The following is a 17885-nucleotide window of genomic DNA, read 5'->3' on the forward strand; positions in this document are numbered from 1 at the left end:
TGTCTCTGTGGGAGTGTGCCTGCCATCTCTGTGTGCTGGTGATGCCTACGACCTCTGTGACCCATGAACTGACCTGGCAAGGGCTATACTCAAAGTGCTTCAGGGCTGTGCATGGACACTTTCTGTATTTCTAGTATATAATGCAGCAGTTCAAGTGTAACTACAGAGAAGTATTTATTCAAAGCACAATTGACTTGAACTTTCACAGATAAAGGACAGCTTCTGAACTGGCTCAAAGGTCATCGGTGTGCCTTCGATGCAGTCATGAGCAGAGGTAAAAATGACTGTCACATCTCAGTCTTGCTGCTTGTTTTACTATCTCCACTTTAATCAGACTCCTGCATTATAAAGCTGCTTGAAGTGAGATTTTTTTTTTCCTGTTCATCCTGGGTTTGTTTTTTTTTTTTTTTTTTTTTTTTTGGTTTTTTTTTTTTGTTTTTTTGGTTTTTTTTTAAAGTTTTCATCTGTGCCTGTTGCTATAGGAGTTTGTGTGTTTGTGTGGAGTGGGAGTTGCTGTTGGACACCCAGAGTGTAAACTATAGAAAGTGATCCTGGTTCAGGAGATCAGGAATGAAGGCTGTTTAAATTTCTGTGTTTAAATAGCTACGGGTAGTAAATTAACTGTTTTCAGTTGGTACAGCAAGTTTATATATAAATTTTTAAAAAACTGTTTAGCACTTGCATAACGTAAGCAATCCTGTAACATCTGAAGGACCCCAGCACTGGGTCTGAAGGTGCATCATAATCAAGAGGCATCTTGCAGCTTTCACAAGGACATTTGATCTGCCTTAGACCAGCTCTGTTGGGATGAGACAAGACATCAGACAGGTCCCGTGACATGGTGGTACCACATGTTTCAGTCTGAAAACTGGTACTTAATGTCTTGCAAAACAATTCATTTTCTCTTTATATCTCTTGTAAGTGCACTGACAAAGCCAGAACAGAGATCACACCTCTCTTCCAAGGTTGCTGAAAGAGTGGATTGTTTCAGGAGTGGCTTAGCACTTCCCCAGCCTCTCGAGCTGTTATGAGAGACTGCTGGAAAAAATAAATATATGGAAACAGCTATTGAGCTTAGGGAAGAGGGTTCATCTCCTCATGGACAGCAGTGCAGTGTAAAAAGCTGTTCTGCTTCATGTTGCCTTCAAACCCAAGCTTCCTACAGTAATTCTTAGGAGTGAGGGAGAGGAAGAAGAGCTCTTGTAAGACACTGTAATAAACTCTCCTCTGTTCTCTCTGAGTTGTTTGTAATCTGCATCTTCTGCCTACTTTTGCTGTAACTTTTCAGAAATCTTTGCAATACTTGATATACAGTAGAAATTCCTTAGTGATTCCATGGATTTTCTTAACTAAATGGTGCTGTGCAGGAAAAAGATTTGAGCTCTGCCTTATTATCCTACACTTGTATGAAATCTCCTGCCACTAGTTTTCTGAAATTGAATGTTTTCTTTGGAATATGTGGCTTTGCAAGCAGATGATTTCTCTTTCTCCCCTGTACTCAAGGGGGCTGGATGGAGATATGACAATAAAAGGAAGGTGACAGAATGCTGTGGTTCACTGTTCTTGATATCCCCACACAAACATTGTCCCATTAAGAGCAGTTATGTAACTTCTGCAGTGTTTAAGGAGATTGAAGCCTTTTTGTAGCATTTATCTGTTTATTGTGTCCCAGTTTATTCAACAAACATTTCCAAACTTAGCATGACATGGATCCCACTACCCAACAGTATTTAACACAGCTAACCAGCAAAACATGCAACACTATCAGGCTGTGTCAAAAATTGCACTCATACCCCAAGAGTTATCTGAATATTTTCAGTCTATGAATTTCTGAAATAATTTGTTCCAAATCAGTCATTTTTCTGGAGCTTTAGTTTCTTCTACTTAATGTGCCTTTAAGACAATGGGCATCTCTTGATAAAACAATCAGAAACAGGGAGAACAGTATTCAGTAAGTCAACAGTGAAAAAATCTTGAAGATACAAACCAGAAGGACATCACATTTTAGAACTTGTGCCATAAGAAAATACTTTTTAAAGGAAAAACCTTGTAATGATTTTAGTGTCCTTTCAAGCACTTTAAAAATCAACCTCATTCATCTGAATTTCAGCTCTGTGTTTTAATAAGGATTCATTAGGTGGTTTATGAATCTTGTATCTCTTTCAGTCTTCTCCCTGCAGCTGTACTCTGCTGAAGCTAGTGGGATGTCCAGATTTAGATGCAGAATAGATCAATCCAATCTTCTGAGGTACAGTCTTCAGCAGCACATGCTTATGCTTAGTCTTTAATAGGCACTTTGCTTTGAGAGCCTTCCCCTTTGAGACAGAAGTGGAAAAGGGCCAGTTTCAAATACTTCACTGGTGCTACTTGTGCTTGAAGGCATTGCAGACATGGAAAAATAATTCATCCCCTGGCAACAGAGGCTGATTCAGTATGGGGGGAGGATTACTTTGGCAAAAGGAATATTTTTTTTCCATGTAAAGGCTCCATAAATCCAGATGTTATTCCAGTAAGGTTTGTTCTTGTCTGTTGTATTTACACAATCATTTAGAGTTTGATAATACTGAGTATCCTCTTGCAGTTTTCAGTCTGATTGATACAGAGGAGTCACCAGAGCAGGGATTTCTGCTTGCAGGTCTGTAGTGCTCCTATTCATGTTTTTAGGCTCCATTCAGGATTCTTCTAAAAGATCAACTAAATCCATGTAGATGATGTGAAAGTGGCAGTTCAATCAAGTTCAATACAATCACTGGCTGTGCAGGTGAGTTTCAATTAAATTTTCCTCTTTAAAGGTATGTTATTAGGTATAAGATAGACACTTTGAAATAACATCCTTTCAGGAAAAAAAAATGCCAAAGCATTGGCATGTATATTTTGAGAAGCAAATTAGAATTATTTTTTTTCTTTTACTTTAAAAAGCTTTAGTGCAAATTTGTTTATGTATGTTCATCAAGGCACTTTGATCCATGTCCCTTGCAATTATTTCCCTGTTAACAAAGCAGGCCATCACACTCCTAATGCTTCTTGTTTATGGTGACATCCCAGCAGACACATCTTGAAGGGTGTGCAATTTAAATACAGAATTCCTACTGCAGAAAGAGCACTAGATTCCTTTATTACCTTATGGTTTTATAAATAAAAGTGTAGTCAGGAGCTTGGGTTCTGACAGGTTGGTTGGAAGCAGTTCCTATGCTACCATTGTATGTTAATGTTTATATATAATCTTTTACTGTCTCAAGTTTGTCAACTGAACATAAAAACAGTATCATATGAGATCATTCTCTCACAGAATAAAGCTGGCACAAATTGGAGAAGTATTTCAGTAAGAAATAACTCCCCAGAGTGGCAGAAAAGGTGCTGTGCAGGAACAGTGGCTGCCACAGTGCAGAAAAAAACCTACAGGGTCTATGTGTACCCTGCTTTCTTCCTGTTTTTCAAGATTTTTCTGCCTTGTTACAGCAGAGTGAAAAAAGGGTTTCTGCAGCTTTTTTTCCTTTGCCCTTTAACAGATTTCAGCTGTGTGGGCCAGGAATGGAAGTATGTTCTGGAGTTCCCATCGGAAACATCCTTGTTTGTCCACAGCTCAGGCATAACATTGTGCACAAAAATGCTGTTTCTGAAAGCAAGGTGTAAAACCACATTGGGTTAATGTGTGTGTCCTGAAGGACATCAGGCATGTGGCTTGTTAATAAGGAGTCAGCATCTTTTTCTTTTTCTCAGCTCCAAAGAAAGGTACAATGGAGCAAGTGTCTAAAGCCAAAGCTGGCAAAACTTACATGAGGAGAGTTTTGTAGAAGCTTTATGGAGAAAAAGCTTAAGGCTGAGCTTGGATGATCAATGGTAGGACCATGGCAGGAAGCTTAACAAAAAGCCCAGAGCAAGAACAACAAAAATAACCTGAAACAGTAAAAATCACCTTAGTTTGTATCAAGTCATGTCCTATTGTTAAGAGGGTCAGTGTAAGACAAAGGAGATCCCAGTGTCCTGAACAAGGGGAAGAGAACATTCCTGTAAAACCTGTACTGGTTGGAGTGCCTGGGATGAGTAGTGCAGGGTACTCTAACGAGACTGGATCTGCTCTGGCTTAAGTTCCTTCTCCCCTTGCTGAAGTTGAATGATGAGGCTTTGCTGGAGCAGTAGAAAAATCTTCAGTCAAGACTGGAAGATGCTCTTCAGAAGATGAAACCAGGAAAAAGACTTGGTCTTGCAGTAGTTCTGTCATACAATAAATATTCCCTGCTTCTCATGCACAAGAACTACCTTCCTCACCAAATGGATTTAGACTGGCAAGGACTGTGCTTTCTGTATTCCCTTACAGTAGTTTTCATAAAAATTATATTTGTGTCCTCTTTGAGGACAGGAAGGTGCACTTTGCATTGATGGGAGAGGCCCTCTCAGTTCTACTTTGCTATGAGGCAGTGTTTCCTCTCACTACAGAGTCTGATGTCTGTGGGTGACTATTCTGTAACATCTTGCTGAAAACAAATGGTAGAGATCTTCTTAGGTTCCAGGGCAAGCTGTTCTCTGAATCGTTTTCTGAGGAACTGGGAGCTTCAGTGCATCAGGGATAGCCCATTTAACTGGGGGGTTTCCCTGTTACAGCTTGGATTTGGGAGCAGCCTGGAGCAAGATCCTCATGTCTAGCAGTGCTTTCTCAAGGTAATGTGCCATGCGGGCTGCGTTTGTGTCAGCACAGCTATTGAAGGCTGAAATTGCAAAGTTGATGTGCTCCTCCATAGGGTTGTAACACACTCCATAGCCATCTGGAACCACGGGACCAAAACACATCACACAGTCTGTCTTGGCTGGGACCTGTGGAGACAACGTGATTAAACCCTGCTGACCAGTCAGAGAAAAATGAAACCATCAAATGGAAACAGCTCTGTCAACAGAGGAAACTCATCTCATTAAACTGCTCTGGAAGGGCCTTTGGTCACCCTCACCTCCCACCACATGTGCTGGATCCTACCATTTAGCAGCAATGGTATTCTTCTGCATTAACACAGGAGTGCTTTTCCCCAGGGTAAGCTTGTAGTAAGTCACAAGTAGAACTATTCAGTAAGAATCAGAACACAGCACTTAACACAAAGCTCTTTGGCTGCTGACTTCATTGATACCACTTTGATTTAGACACCAAACACTCTTGGTGATCTTGGCTTTGGTTATGTTACTGTTTTACATGTCTGTGAGGGACTGTGGCATGTGTAAGATCAGATCTGTAGCTTTGTGGGATTGACAGCCAGCTTAAGAAATTTCTGACCCAATGTAGATGAGTTTCTAACAAAAAGGAACTGAAGAGAAACATGGAGAAGGAAGGCATAAGGAACAGAGTGCTTTTGGCTCAGATGAGTTGTACCTGGCTGGTTGAGAGATTGAAGTGCATTGCAACAGCATAGGCTGTGTCCATGAAGAGCTCAGGCATGCTGACCAGGTCCTCGATTGCCTGGAGCTTCAGCCCCAAGAGGTGCCGGTCTATTGCGTTGCCCCGTATGGCCTGGAGGAAAGCAAGGATGGACAGATGAAAGCCAGGCCAGCAGAAGTGAGCAAAACTATTTCTTTGGGTTAAAGAAAACACTTCTAAAAAGTCTCTAAATGTTTGAAGTTAGAAGGAAACTAGACGTTGCCTTTAAGACCAATAATCTTGTTTGTAAGGACTGTGAAATTAAACACACCAGTGGAAACAAACTTACAGTTCCTGCCCACGGACTCCCTCTGGTTTAAGGGCTCCTTGTGCAACTTCGTTGTTTTTCAGCAACAATGATGGTAAGAAATGAAGCTATTGTAATACTTGATTCTCTCCTTTAGGTCAGTCACAAGGGACATGAACACACCAGCTAGAGAGGATTAAGTCTGTGGCTTTAGAGCACTGCCAGATCAGTAACACTGACGCAACACGTATGGCCACACTGATGTGTCAGGAGCAAAATATGTTCAGGTCTTGTCTTTCCCCAGAACTCTCAATTGCTGGGTAAACTCCCAAGCCTGTCTGCATAGAGGACACTCACCATGTCTGTGTATTCCCTGTGGGCCTGTGTGGCTCTCCTCAGCAAGTCTGCTTTCTCCTGGTCCTGAGAACACAAAAATCTGTTTTAGTTTTTCTGCAGAACAGAGAACCTCATTTTGGCTGTTCTCTAAAATGGAGGACATTTCTGCTTTGTGTGTCTGTATGAAACTCATTTATATTTACTAGATTTAATTTTCACATAATTTTGTTTGGCAGCATTACTTCATTCTGAACAGAGTTCATCCATCAGTAGCAGAACTCAGTTTGAGTAGCTGATCAGCCTTACAAAGGACTTTCTGGTGGGCTCAGAAACATCCACATGTTGTTTCCCAGGCTTTCAGTACATATGGTAGAAAAATCAAATCAAACCCGTGATGTGTAAAGATACTGCAAGCTATGGTTTAGCTCAGTATGGGGTGCAGCCCTTCTTAGATGAAACCAAGAGGTTAGCCAAATAAACAGCTTTTCTCTTTCCCAGATTCCTCTTAACTCCACTTTGAGATCCTCACCGATTTGTCAGGGCTGTCCACGGACTGCACAAACTTGAGGGAGTCCACAGAGGTGGAGCGGATGGTGTCGGTGCGGCCCAGGCGGAACATCCTCAGTGACGCGCTCTCGTACGTGGCACAGGCGTGGCCATACATCCTGGGACAGGGAGGAGAAAGCCACACAGCTGAGTCTGCCCTGGGAGAGCCTTGTCTGTGCCAGCTTTATCAAGCTCACATGTTTGAGTCTGTCAGTGAGGAGGTTGAGGAATAACTGTGGTCTTACCTGTAGTATGCCAGCTGCAAGGCCAGCTGGATAAAAGCATCAGGGCTTATCTTCTCTGACTTGGGAAATCCTTTCCCAAATTGATGAAAGACCATGACTTTGATATCCAGGTCTTCAACCATTCTACAAGGAAAGAAAGAGGAACTGTTCCTTTGTTGCTCATTCTTGTAACACAGTGGAATGGATTTGCTTTCACAAGGCTCAGAGGGAACAGGTCATCTGGATTCTGACCTATGCAGGGACAGAGTGTTCTAGCACACAGAGATCTCTTTGGGCAGCACCACAGAAGTAAGAATTTTTGGCCACTGCTGAAAATCTTCACCAGGTTAGATGGTCATGTGTGTGTTTATGCTCCAGTATTCTTGACTGGATCCAGTAAAGCCTTGCCCTTTCTTAGCAAATGGGATGAATCAGTAATAACCCTTTTCTAGCACCTCTGACCTTATTCCTGGCAGTGCTTTTCAGCTCAGCTCAATGCTGTTGAACCCAGAAGTCACTGGGAAAACTCACTGCCTGCAGTGGGGAAAGTCTCATTAAACCACTGACAGGCTCCAAAGGGGGACAAGAATTACTCCGTCAGTCACCCACCCACTTCTCTGTACTCACATGTTGAGGTTTTGCTTTGCCTTCTCTATGTCATTCTTGATTTCCGGGGTGATGTTAAACCGCAGCTTTTTGGGCATTGGCAGATGAACTGTAGGCGATTTGCCCGTCTCTGGTTTCTTCCTGCACAGAGAAATGGTTCTGTTTGACCAGACCTTTGGCATGAGGCTCAGCTAGGAATGCCACAGCCTGAATAGAAATGCACAGGAGACCTTCCCTAACAACTTGTGACACTGGTCACAGCCTGACAGACCCCTCACAGTGCCCATAAGGGATCTCCAATGCTGGGGAAAAGCAGGGGCAGGACTCACGTGAACTCCACGATGTGATCCAGAAGAGCAACGATGGGTGGGCCTTCAGAGGGAGCATGTTCATATACGAGACCACAGGAGCCATCTTCAGCAACGATGAACTGGGAGAGAAGCATGAGAGGATAGTGTTGAAGACAGGCAGTGTGTGAGGCAGAAGATACCCAGAGAGACCTCAGTGTCTCCCTGTCTGTGTCAGAGCCTGTGCTTGCACACTGAGAGGTCTCCTTTAGCAGCACAGCAGTGGAATCCTTTCAGCAGGTGCAGAAGATCGGAGAGCACTGTTAGAGTTCTGCAGAATTCCCTGGACAAGGGTGTGCCTGACATATTGGTGTGCTCAGTGCTTTGGCCACACAGAGAGGTTCAGTGGTTCTGGTTTACTGAGATGCACCCACAATACAGGAATAACACTGCCACATACTGGCTTACCCTTACTTTTCAATCAGCTGGAACATCTAAACTTTATCTCCTTGATGAAGAGTTCCAAATAGGAGCAAAACAACTGAAAACACTCAACAGTTTAGCAGGTATGAGAAGAGTCCTCTAAAGCACCATTGCTACAATCCACAAGCCAGGATATACCAGCTAATGAAGGAAAAAGCTCCAACAGCAGCTGCTGTTGAAGGATCTTGACAAGACTGAACGGAGAAGAGATCAGAGGGATGCTGTGGGATGGCAGTGCATGTTTCAAAAAACTAAACAAAATGCCATTGGGCAGCTTCTGGCAGAACCAGGAAAAGTGACAAGCCTGGAGGAGATCCAAGGAACAGACATCGTTTGGGCTGCCTCCGAGCAGATGAGGCATTGTTGTCCGCAGGCAGAAAATTGATTTATAAGGAACACAAAGACCTGCTGCACTGAATAAACGTGGGCAGAGGCAGAAAAGAAACAAGTCCCCGAGGCAGCAACAAATGCTGGTGACTGCACAGGGAACCACAGGATCTCACACCGTCAGCCACCACTCCTTGTCTCCCTTGTTTTTCCACTCTCTTGACTTGAGGACCTTTGCTGCGAAAGGTTCCTGGGATTTTCTGGACTTTTGTAATCTCAGGAAACACCTCCAGAGCCACCTCTTCAGTACCTTTAGAGCATCAGTTCTTACCTGCAGGGTTTTGTCGAACCATCGGTTGCCGCTGTTCAAGCGGCTGCCGCCGCCGTGCAGCATCTGCGCGGCCACGCGGCTCTTGTAGATGTCCTCGGACACCCGGGGCATGGGGGCATCCAGGCACACCGTGCAGATGCTCTTCTCAATCGCACGCACGGATTCCTTGTTGGTCTTATCTGGGACAGAAATGAACCGTGAGTAAGAGGGAGTTGTGTCATTGGAAGGAGAGAAATTTGAAAGAGTGGGTTTGAAGGACGCAGTGCTGGGTTGCCACTGTACCTCAGTGGGGGTGTACACAGCTACTAAAATTGCAGCCAGCTAGGTTGTTACAGGTGTGAAGATGCTGCATTCACCCTCCTTTTTCACTATTCTTACATCCTACTTGTTTGCAAGGCAACAAACTCTGGGATTTCACTAAACTTCACACTTGGAACAGGTACCTCCCAACCCAAAAGTTAAAACAGATTGCAATGATTGCTTCTTTAAGGTGGAAGGCTCCTGTTATCTGTCCAAAACAAGCTTCCAAAAGAAAGAACTGAGCAGAGCACAGTGGGGAGGTTTGTTATGCAAGGATCTACTGTGCTTGTTAGCACACGTGTGTTAGGGGCTCTACAGACCTTTCAGGAGGTTGTTGTAGGCTTTTGCCCAGCTGTTCCGGTGGTTGGTGGTGAGGATCCCAATAGGCTCTTTGTTTGTTTGGAGGGAGGTGTTCCAAATCTTCTCCAGCTGAATGAAGAGCTGGTCAGCAGTAAGGGGAGATCCATCACTGTTGTAAACTTCCAGCTCAAAGAACTGAAGGTGAGAAGAGTGGACAAGGACAGAGACAGACAGTGAGAGAAGATAACTGTCTAGCCCCAGAAACTGGCAACAGCTACTTTGAGAAGGTAAGGCCTGGCTGAAGAACTCAGCTTGCAAGACTTTTGAAGGATGCTCAGAATTGAGAGACCCAAGTCCAGCTTCCTTTGCAGGGCATAAATACAGCCCTGGTTTTATGAAGCCACGGTAACAAGGACCAAGGAGGAATTCCTGTTTCTGAGACTAAGCTGCAGTGGGAGGCTTTTGTTATCCAGTTTTCACTTTCAGTTTCCAGTTGCAGACATGGTCTCTGGGCTTTGAGAGACAGGAATTACAGGGACAAGAAACAGAGGAACACAGTATTTTTCTGCCTCTAGTCTGTTGCTTACACGTGGCAATTCTGCTGCTGGCCAAAGGGGATAAAGGGAGCAGGAACATATCCCTAGTGAGAAAAACCTTGTGGCCAGAGACTGTTATTCCCTTTCCGCTGGATAACAGCTAGCAAAAGGGACACCTGCACCTCAACAAACCTTGAAAGCCCAGCAGTTGCCTTACCTGGAAGTTGTGAACGACTGTGATGTGTCTGGACTGCTTTTTGCCTTTGGCATAGTTGACAATGGAGTCCCGCTTGGGCCCGGGAATGCGGCAGGATGAGAGGATCTGGTAGTACTGGTTCATACAGAGGGGCTTCCCACCCATGTACTCCACTGGAAGGGTCTCACTGGACACACAGCAAGGTAAGGAGGAAGGAGAGAGAGATCAGATCAGGGTGAGCAGCCCTGTGCTTCCACACAGGCCACACGCTCTGCCCTGCAGCTGCACTCCCTCCCTCCCTCTCTCCGGCAAAACCTAAAGGGGATGTCCTTCCCCATTCCTAGCAGCTTTCTTAGTACAGGCTACAAAAAATGTCTGTTTGCTGGCCTTTCATTTGGGAAGGGAAAAAACACTGTCCTTTCTGTGGCACCAGAGAATCAGGTCTCTGGATGTACTCCATGGCTGTAGCTCTGAGTGATGAGTGTCTGATGTGCTGATATGATTCATGAACTAGGCAGGGGCTCAATCACTCGCTTCTGCAGTCATATTCCAACTACCCTGAACTTTGACTGCTGGTGTTGGTAAACATATTTTTGGACTTTAAATAAGGTGTGTCCAGCATCCAGCAGAGATTTGCTGGTGACCACAAGAAAAGGGGTAAGGGAGGAACAAATTTCTCTAGAGCTCATTCCATCTAGCTGGGAGGTGAGAAACACCAGGAACCCAATGTTAGAGACTCAAATTCCTGCTGCCTGAGCTGTAGCTTGTCCTGTGAGCAAACAGAAGTGCAAAGCTCCGTGACACTGTCAGTTGTGCTTGCTCCCTCCAAGCATGTTCCCATGCCAATGAAAGCATTAAGGTAAACAAAGAATGTGAAGACAGAAGAGTAAGTTTGCTTTTTTCCACTGGAGGGGACTGGGGATTACAGTATCTCTTCCCAAATCTGTGCTGTCATCTCTGGCCTTTCTACGTGGGAGATTTATGGACAAGGCTCAGTCTCTCTGTGATGTTAAAGAAGGTGTGAGTTCTCAGGAGGGTCAGTAACTCACTTGTCAATCATGCTCTTGAAATCCAGGATACCCTCGATCAGCTTGGCAGCAAACCTGGAAAAATACCAAATGTAACAAGCTGAGATCAAGCACAGATGTTTCTGGGGCTGAGGGACGAGCTGAGGAGGATTAGCAGAGCTGTTCTCTACTCCTCAGAAAGCTCAGCCTTTCTGCCAAGTCCCTGTTGTGCCCATCTCTGGTTCACTGACACAGCCACTCTGGGCTGTGATTTGAGACTGCTGGATAGTCCTACTGTATGGCACTTTCTTTTTTTGGGTGTCTTACTACACAGCCAAGGAACTCTGGACAGCTTTCAAGAAAGAAGGACTCAGTCATGCATTAATGACCCTCTAATAGCAGTGATTGCTACTGATGTGCTACGATTTTATCACATCTGACTTCTGATTCTCAGCATTAAAGCAGCACCAAGAGAAGGGGATTTCTGCCCTTCCCTGGCTAGGGGCCACCTTGGAGTGTCAAGCCAAGATGCAGCTGTTTCTCCCTGCATCTAAGACACCACTGGTGACTGAGTTCCCACCCCAGTGAACATCCTGCTGCTAACATAACTCTGGAGAACCTTTCTCTGGCACTGAGGGCTTGGAAACAAAGCAGATGTGCTGCATGTGGACACTGAGGTGTTGTGTTTACCAGGATCAACGTAAACAGTGCCAATGCCAGCTCCCAGCAGGGCTGTCACATGCCACATCAAGCTGCTTAGCTAGAAGTGACCTTTTCTTAGCTAGATTGGCCTTCTCTGACATGGGAGTTCCCCCCTGTCCCTGAAGGAAGGAGGCAGGAGGTCACTGGGACAGGAGGTTGTGTTGTTGGCTGAGTGACATGGTGCCAACATTTGGCATTTGCAGGCAGTATCCTTTAGATTGGCTCAGCCTGCCCATGCCTAGGAAAGATCAAAGGACACAACTCCAAGAACCTAAGGGTTCTGTGAAATGAGACACTCTGCAAACTAGTTTTCAATTAAAATTCCTCAGCCTTACTGCAAAACATGAGGGAAACTCTAGTAAGAGTGTCTGTGTTCCTTTCCAGAGAATTAACAGCCTGGAAGCAGAGTTTGGGCTCAAGGAGATGGGAGAGGTTGGTTGACTTGTTTTCAGCCAGCAGTTTTGCCAGGTTAAGGAGTAAAAAAACACCACTTTCAAAATTTGCCTTTTGCTTTTGGAAGCTTTAATTTCAAGCTGCACTGTAACTTCTTTGTGCAGCCACAAACTACCCAAACACACAGGAGCCCACCTTCTTACGCAGCTGCTGAATTCCACTGGTTGGGCACTTGCAGCTCTCCAGATTATTTGGAAAACTTAGGAGTGAATAATATGACAGGGAGCTTTCAAGACATTTGTGTACTCTTGCACTGTTGTGAGGCTAATCCTCTGCTCAGGTGTATCGAGGGGTGGGAGGGAGGATTTGTTCCCAGCCTCACTGATCCCCTGGCTGGTATTTTAGATCTGCCAGGGCAGTGCTGACTGGTAACTGTGGCAAAGGTACCTGTGTAAAGGTCAGTGCTGAAGTTTTGCAGATGGATTCAACACACTGCTAGTGGTGGTTAAAATTTAAAGGGAGCCCATGAGGAAGAGAGGGCATGGCAGGGTCTGACTGCAAGGAAAAGCCTGTGGAGTGGGAAGGCTGGTCACTGTTTTCCCAAACTATGAATCACAATAGGAGACAGTCCCTGTCAGGCTCCCCCATCCCTATAAACTAGCAAACTTCAGAGGCATTTCTGGGTGATCTCTTTTACATGCCTGGGCTACTTTTTCTGCCTCCTTTAACTGCACACACAATCACAGTGCCTCCAATACATCCTCACAATGTCTTCAGCCAATGATGGGACCGTTTTGCAGTGAAGGTCTGTGCTTGAGCAAAGACCTAAATGTAGTTTCTCAGTCCTTGTTTAATACCTGAACCACTAGACTCTTTTTTCTTCCCTGATGAAATATTTAGTCTGGTGCAACCAGGAGTTTCCTTACAGCCTGGCAGCCTTGCCCTTACAGCAAAGACAGCTCAGACCTGGGGACCACATTACTCATTCCCAATCTGCCTTAATACCCTCATCCCTGTTGAGCACAGAAAGCTCATCCCACCTATAACCTGAGGGAAGGTAGAAAAGGATTTTACCTGAGCTGACCTTGTCGATCCAGAAAATCCTGCTTAGGTAAAACCACACCTGGGCTGGAGTGGACCACAACTGGCAAGCGATATTCCAGGTAAGCTGTCTTCAGCCACCAGTCTGAGAGCTGGGATGCAAAAAGAAAACATGCAGGGAGCTGCTGCTGCTGTCCAACCCAATCCTGGCTGATGGGTCTCAGCATCCAGCCCCCAGTTCCGTCCCACACTTTGCAAACAAAGTGTTTGGGGTTTGTACTACGCAGGTTGAAGGGGAAAGGAGGATTTGAGTAAGGCATGGGTGGCTTTTGGTGGAGGGCTTGAGCAGAGGGTTTCCTTCAACTTCTTGAGGCAGCTGTGTGATGCTGAAAGGATCAAGCCTTCAGCAGCCAGAGGCAGGGCCAGTGACTCCCTGTTCTGCCATAATCTCTCTGCTCACTCAAGTCCTGGTGAGGAGTTTGCACAGCTTGGGGAGATCAGCAGCATACTGGTCAGGAAGGTGATGTCATTAAAACACAGGTACCAGTGGATGCAGCCAGGACAGGGAAGGAGATGCACATCAGCCCTCCACCCTCCCTAACCAGAGCTGGGGCCAGAGCCCTGACCTACCCAGTTCTCTGTTTTCCTGGCTCTTCTCTCCAGGCCTTTCTGCAGTCTCTCCCCGACGCCTCCCGGCTTGCGGAACTCAGCCACCAGCTGCTGCGTGTGGCTCAGCTCCTCGGGGCTGATGATGGGCTGCAGGGCCAGCAGGTACCGATCCAGGGTCTGCTGCAGCGGTGGCACGGGCAGGTGGGGCAGCGCTTCCTGGTGCAGCTGGAATCTGCCCGCGATCTTGTTCAGAGCTGTCTGCTTCAGCAGGCCACAGGGCCTGGCCTGCAAAGCACAGAGCAAATGTCGAGACAAAGCTTCCCCCGAGGCAGCAAAGAGCCTGGGTCTAGGAGTCTCCATCCCAGCCTCTCTGTGGGCACATGGGTGTCCCAGCCTGGCAGCAGATCACGGCTGTGTGCTGGAGAGGGTGCAGGACATCCAGGAAAGCTGTGGAAGAGAAACTCCATCTCCAAGAGACCTAGTCTCAGATCCTCAGGGAAAATGCTGCTGGGATAATGACACATCTCCCCAGTCTGTGGACACCTTCCAGCTGAGAGTCTCCATGTGATGGACAAAGTCAAACCCTTCCATCCCATGGTAAGTGGGAAGGAAGTTATGAAGTTATGAAAAAAATAATCATCTTATGTACTATCAGAAACTTTCATTATTTCTTACAAAAGCATAAAGCTAAAAAAGCAGAACCCTTGTGCCAAACCAAACTACCCTTCTGGCTTTGAGGAGGCAGAATTTAGCTAAGTTTGGGGTAGAATTAAAATGCCTCTTCTCTGTCTATCCAGGAAACTCTGGGTGATGTCAAAAGGCTCCTGCGATCCAAATGGGTCATGTGGGAGCAAAAGCACCAACCACTTCCCTGGCTGGAGAAATATAATGGAGCAAACCCAAGTGCTCACCAGGAAATCAACTCACCAGTTTTCCCCAAAAAGAATAACAACATCCTTTAGGATGAACGGGGTTGGACATTCTTCAGCTTGAAGATGTTTCAATAGTACTCTCAAGGTCTCCAGTTCCTCTGCACCTCCCTCTCCCATGGATCTACTGAATCAGACACTCCTGCAGGACTCTGGACTTTGCATTGTCAGTGTACTGAGAATGCAAAGCCACTGAGAACATTCCCTTTGACTTCCAAAGCAGTGAGAAAATAGCTGTCCCCACACCTCCTCCCAGCAGTTAAGCACAGAGAAGAAAGAGCTAATCTACAAGGTGACAAAGCCCCCTAAAAACTGCCCTGTTTTTGGGCAGCAGGGTCTTTGTGGGACCTTTGTGAGAAGAGCTGTGAGATTGAGGTTTGGAGAAGGAATGAGAAAAACAACAGAAGAAGAAATTACTGAAGCATAAAAGAAGAGTGGGACTGGGAGGAAAAGAAAGGTGTTGATCACAGCAGCTTGGGCATACTGTACCTTCTGTGCTTGCTTCTGCTTCCTATCCATGGCTGGTAGGACAGAAGAGACCGTAAACCTCTCCCTCGGCCTGTCTGGGTCTCCTCTTCCACCTGACAATGCGCTGCCCATGCAGGGCGTCACCTCATTAGCCAACTGCCACATGACTGCTCCGATCAGAGGGCTCCAGGGCTGGCACAGCCCCGGCAGGGGACAGCAATTATCAGATCACTGGATTGCGACAACTGCCCTGAAGGTGCCCCTCCGGGCAGCTGATCAATACCTGGCTAGAGCAAGCTCTGAGCAAGCTCTGGGGCAGAAGTGGGGATGTTGTTCCTTCAGCCTTTGCCTGGACCACAAAACTGATGTGGCTTTTGGGAGAGATACGTGGACATAAGGCAGGAGAGACCCCAGTTTATGTCCTGGAGGTGGCACCACGGGCAGTACCTTAACTGCCCTCCCTCCCCATGCATGTGTGGTCATTATTGCAAACTGAGACTTTGGGGAGTTCTGGGTTGTCAACTCTTAAAAAAAAACCCCAAAACCAAACAAAAAGTATCTCCATAGCAGGGCAATCAGAGTGCCATGCAGTCACAAGGAATATCAACTCCTCCTTCATGTTTGTCTAATGAACTGAGGGGCAGAAAGCACAGTCTGCATAGCTTGAATAGAGTATGATGATCCCAAAGAAACAGCTGCAGATTTTCCATGGGGTAACAATGAAAATCCCAAAACAAACCCATGGAAGCCACTGTCTGTTAAAATGTGGAATGCATTTGTTATCTTCCCTCTTCTCTGTCCCCTGCTTGTTTGGTTTGGGATTAAATTGAAGGATTTGGTGGGAGAAGGAACAGTGATCAGAGCTGAGGGGGCAGCTGGCAGCAAACAGAGGGAACAGCCCAACCCTCGCCACAAGCAGCAGGAAAAGGAACACCAGTGGAGCAGGGTGTGCAGACTGGGCCAGCCTGTGGGCTGACATCGCTGCTGAGCCACCTTCCAGCACAGCAAAGAACCTTTTCCAGAGCCTGCAAAGCTGGTGGGAAAGGAAATCCACCTGCTGGGGGGCAAAAGGAATTTCCTAGCTGATTCTTAGCACAGCCACAGAATTGAGTGCCAGGATGTCAGAGGTTTGTCTTTTATTTTTAAATCATAATCTGGAGTGCCCCTTAAGCCCAGAGACAACTGGGTACCCTGCCTGGTCCCTCAGTAACTGTGAGTGGATCCACACTGTAGCTGCTGTTCTGCTGCCCTGTCTCCTCCTGTCAGGACCCGAAAGGGACTGCAGGGAGCAGCTCCTGAGCCTGGCAGGGGTCTGACAGCTCTGCTGTGTGTGCAGCAGGATGGGCACGTTGGGAGCCACCAATGCCATCTGCCTGGGCTTCCCTGGCCCCTCCCTGTCCAGCAGTCACCTTCCTGCTGTCCAGCCCCAACTGGACATCTCAGTACAAGACAAGGCACCAGTGGAGAGGGTCCAGAGGAGGACATAAAGATAATTAAGGGACTTGAGTATCTCTCGTATGAGGAGAGTGAGAGACTGTGTGAGTTCATCCTGTTTAATCTGAAGAGGAGGAGGCTGACAGGGAATCTCAACAATCCATATAAATATCACCAAGGTGGGCGTCGCGAGGGTGGTGCCAGACTCTCTTCAGTGGTGCAGTGACAGGAGAGGAAGCAATGGCCATAAACCAAAACACAAGAAGTCTGCCCTCAATATGAGGAATAACTTTTTTACATTGAGGATGGCAGAGCACTGTGCCCTAGTGCCTGCCCAGGCATGGTGTGGAGTCTCCCTCTCTGGACACGTCCCCCAGGTGACCCTGCGCTGGCAGGGGGGTTGGACAGGGTGATCTCCAGAGATCCATCCCAGCCCTGACAGTTCTGGGACTGTCATCTCCGCCCCGGACAGCTTCACCGTGCACGCTGCCGCCGGGCACGGGAAGAAACCAGCGGGCCTGAGGGACTGATTTCGGCTGGGTCCCTGCCCCGCTCCGGGGGGAGGTGGCACCGAGCCCATCCGAGCGCACGGCCCTGACCGGGGACCCGGCTTGTGCTCCGGGCCGGACCCGACAGCGACACTGCCGGGAGCCACCGTCTGCGCTGCCCCGGCTAAAGGCCCCGCACCGAGCCGGGCTCGCCGCCCTCCCACTCTGTCCCCTGCCCGATGTAGCGACCCTCGACCGCCACCTCGCGCCCCGTCTCCGGCCGGTCCTGGCGGAGCCGCCCCTCCCGGTGTCGCTCTTACCGCAGCCCTGGCCACCAAGGCGAGCATGGCCCCGCAGCCCGGGCCCCGGGCCCGCCGCAAGGACACCCCGGCCGCCGCCGCTCCGCCGCCCCGGGGCGGGGCCGCCCCGCCGCCATCTTGGAGTGGGGCGAATCCCGCGTTGCCATCTTTGGGAAAGGCAGAGTCATGCTTTGAGCGGAAGGAGCGCCGCGGCCGGTGGCGAAGCCGTCCTGTGGCCCCTCTCTCCGCTGCCTAGTCCGGAAGATGGTGAGGAGGGTCCTGTCTCTCGCCCCTCTGCTGCCCTCCGCGCACACCCGTCCCGCCCCGGTGTGGGCAGGGAGGGCCGCGCCCTGCACAAACATGGCGGCGTGAGCACGACGGTGGCCGGCAGGGGC

The 17885-nt window shown here is 47.5% G+C and overlaps 1 protein-coding gene across 3 annotated transcripts; it reads right to left on the reverse strand.

The window, feature by feature from the left end:
- Positions 1–1644: 1644 nt before the first annotated feature.
- On the reverse strand, positions 1645–17865 carry CRAT (carnitine O-acetyltransferase). 3 transcript variants are annotated; one of them, XM_041474850.1, is made up of 15 exons: positions 17512–17865; positions 15291–15393; positions 13894–14157; positions 13297–13415; positions 11170–11223; positions 10142–10307; positions 9409–9583; positions 8789–8967; positions 7690–7790; positions 7382–7501; positions 6776–6898; positions 6514–6649; positions 6006–6068; positions 5357–5494; positions 1645–4812 (listed from the first exon to the last, which is right to left on the reverse strand). In XM_041474850.1, the coding sequence occupies exons 1-15, from the start codon at positions 17850–17852 to the stop codon at positions 4597–4599; spliced, it is 2298 nt and encodes a 765-aa protein (XP_041330784.1). In that variant the 5' UTR covers positions 17853–17865; the 3' UTR covers positions 1645–4596. The 3 variants fall into 3 exon arrangements, with proteins under 3 accessions (XP_041330784.1, XP_041330786.1, XP_041330785.1); XM_041474852.1 differs by having other exon boundaries at positions 15291–15382; positions 17512–17599; XM_041474851.1 differs by lacking the exon at positions 15291–15393 and having other exon boundaries at positions 17512–17668.
- Positions 17866–17885: the final 20 nt, after the last annotated feature.

This window comes from Pyrgilauda ruficollis, unplaced genomic scaffold (genome assembly GCF_017590135.1).
Source record: "Pyrgilauda ruficollis isolate IOZ18807 unplaced genomic scaffold, ASM1759013v1 scaffold34, whole genome shotgun sequence".
NCBI classification, from domain to species: Eukaryota; Metazoa; Chordata; class Aves; order Passeriformes; family Passeridae; genus Pyrgilauda; species Pyrgilauda ruficollis.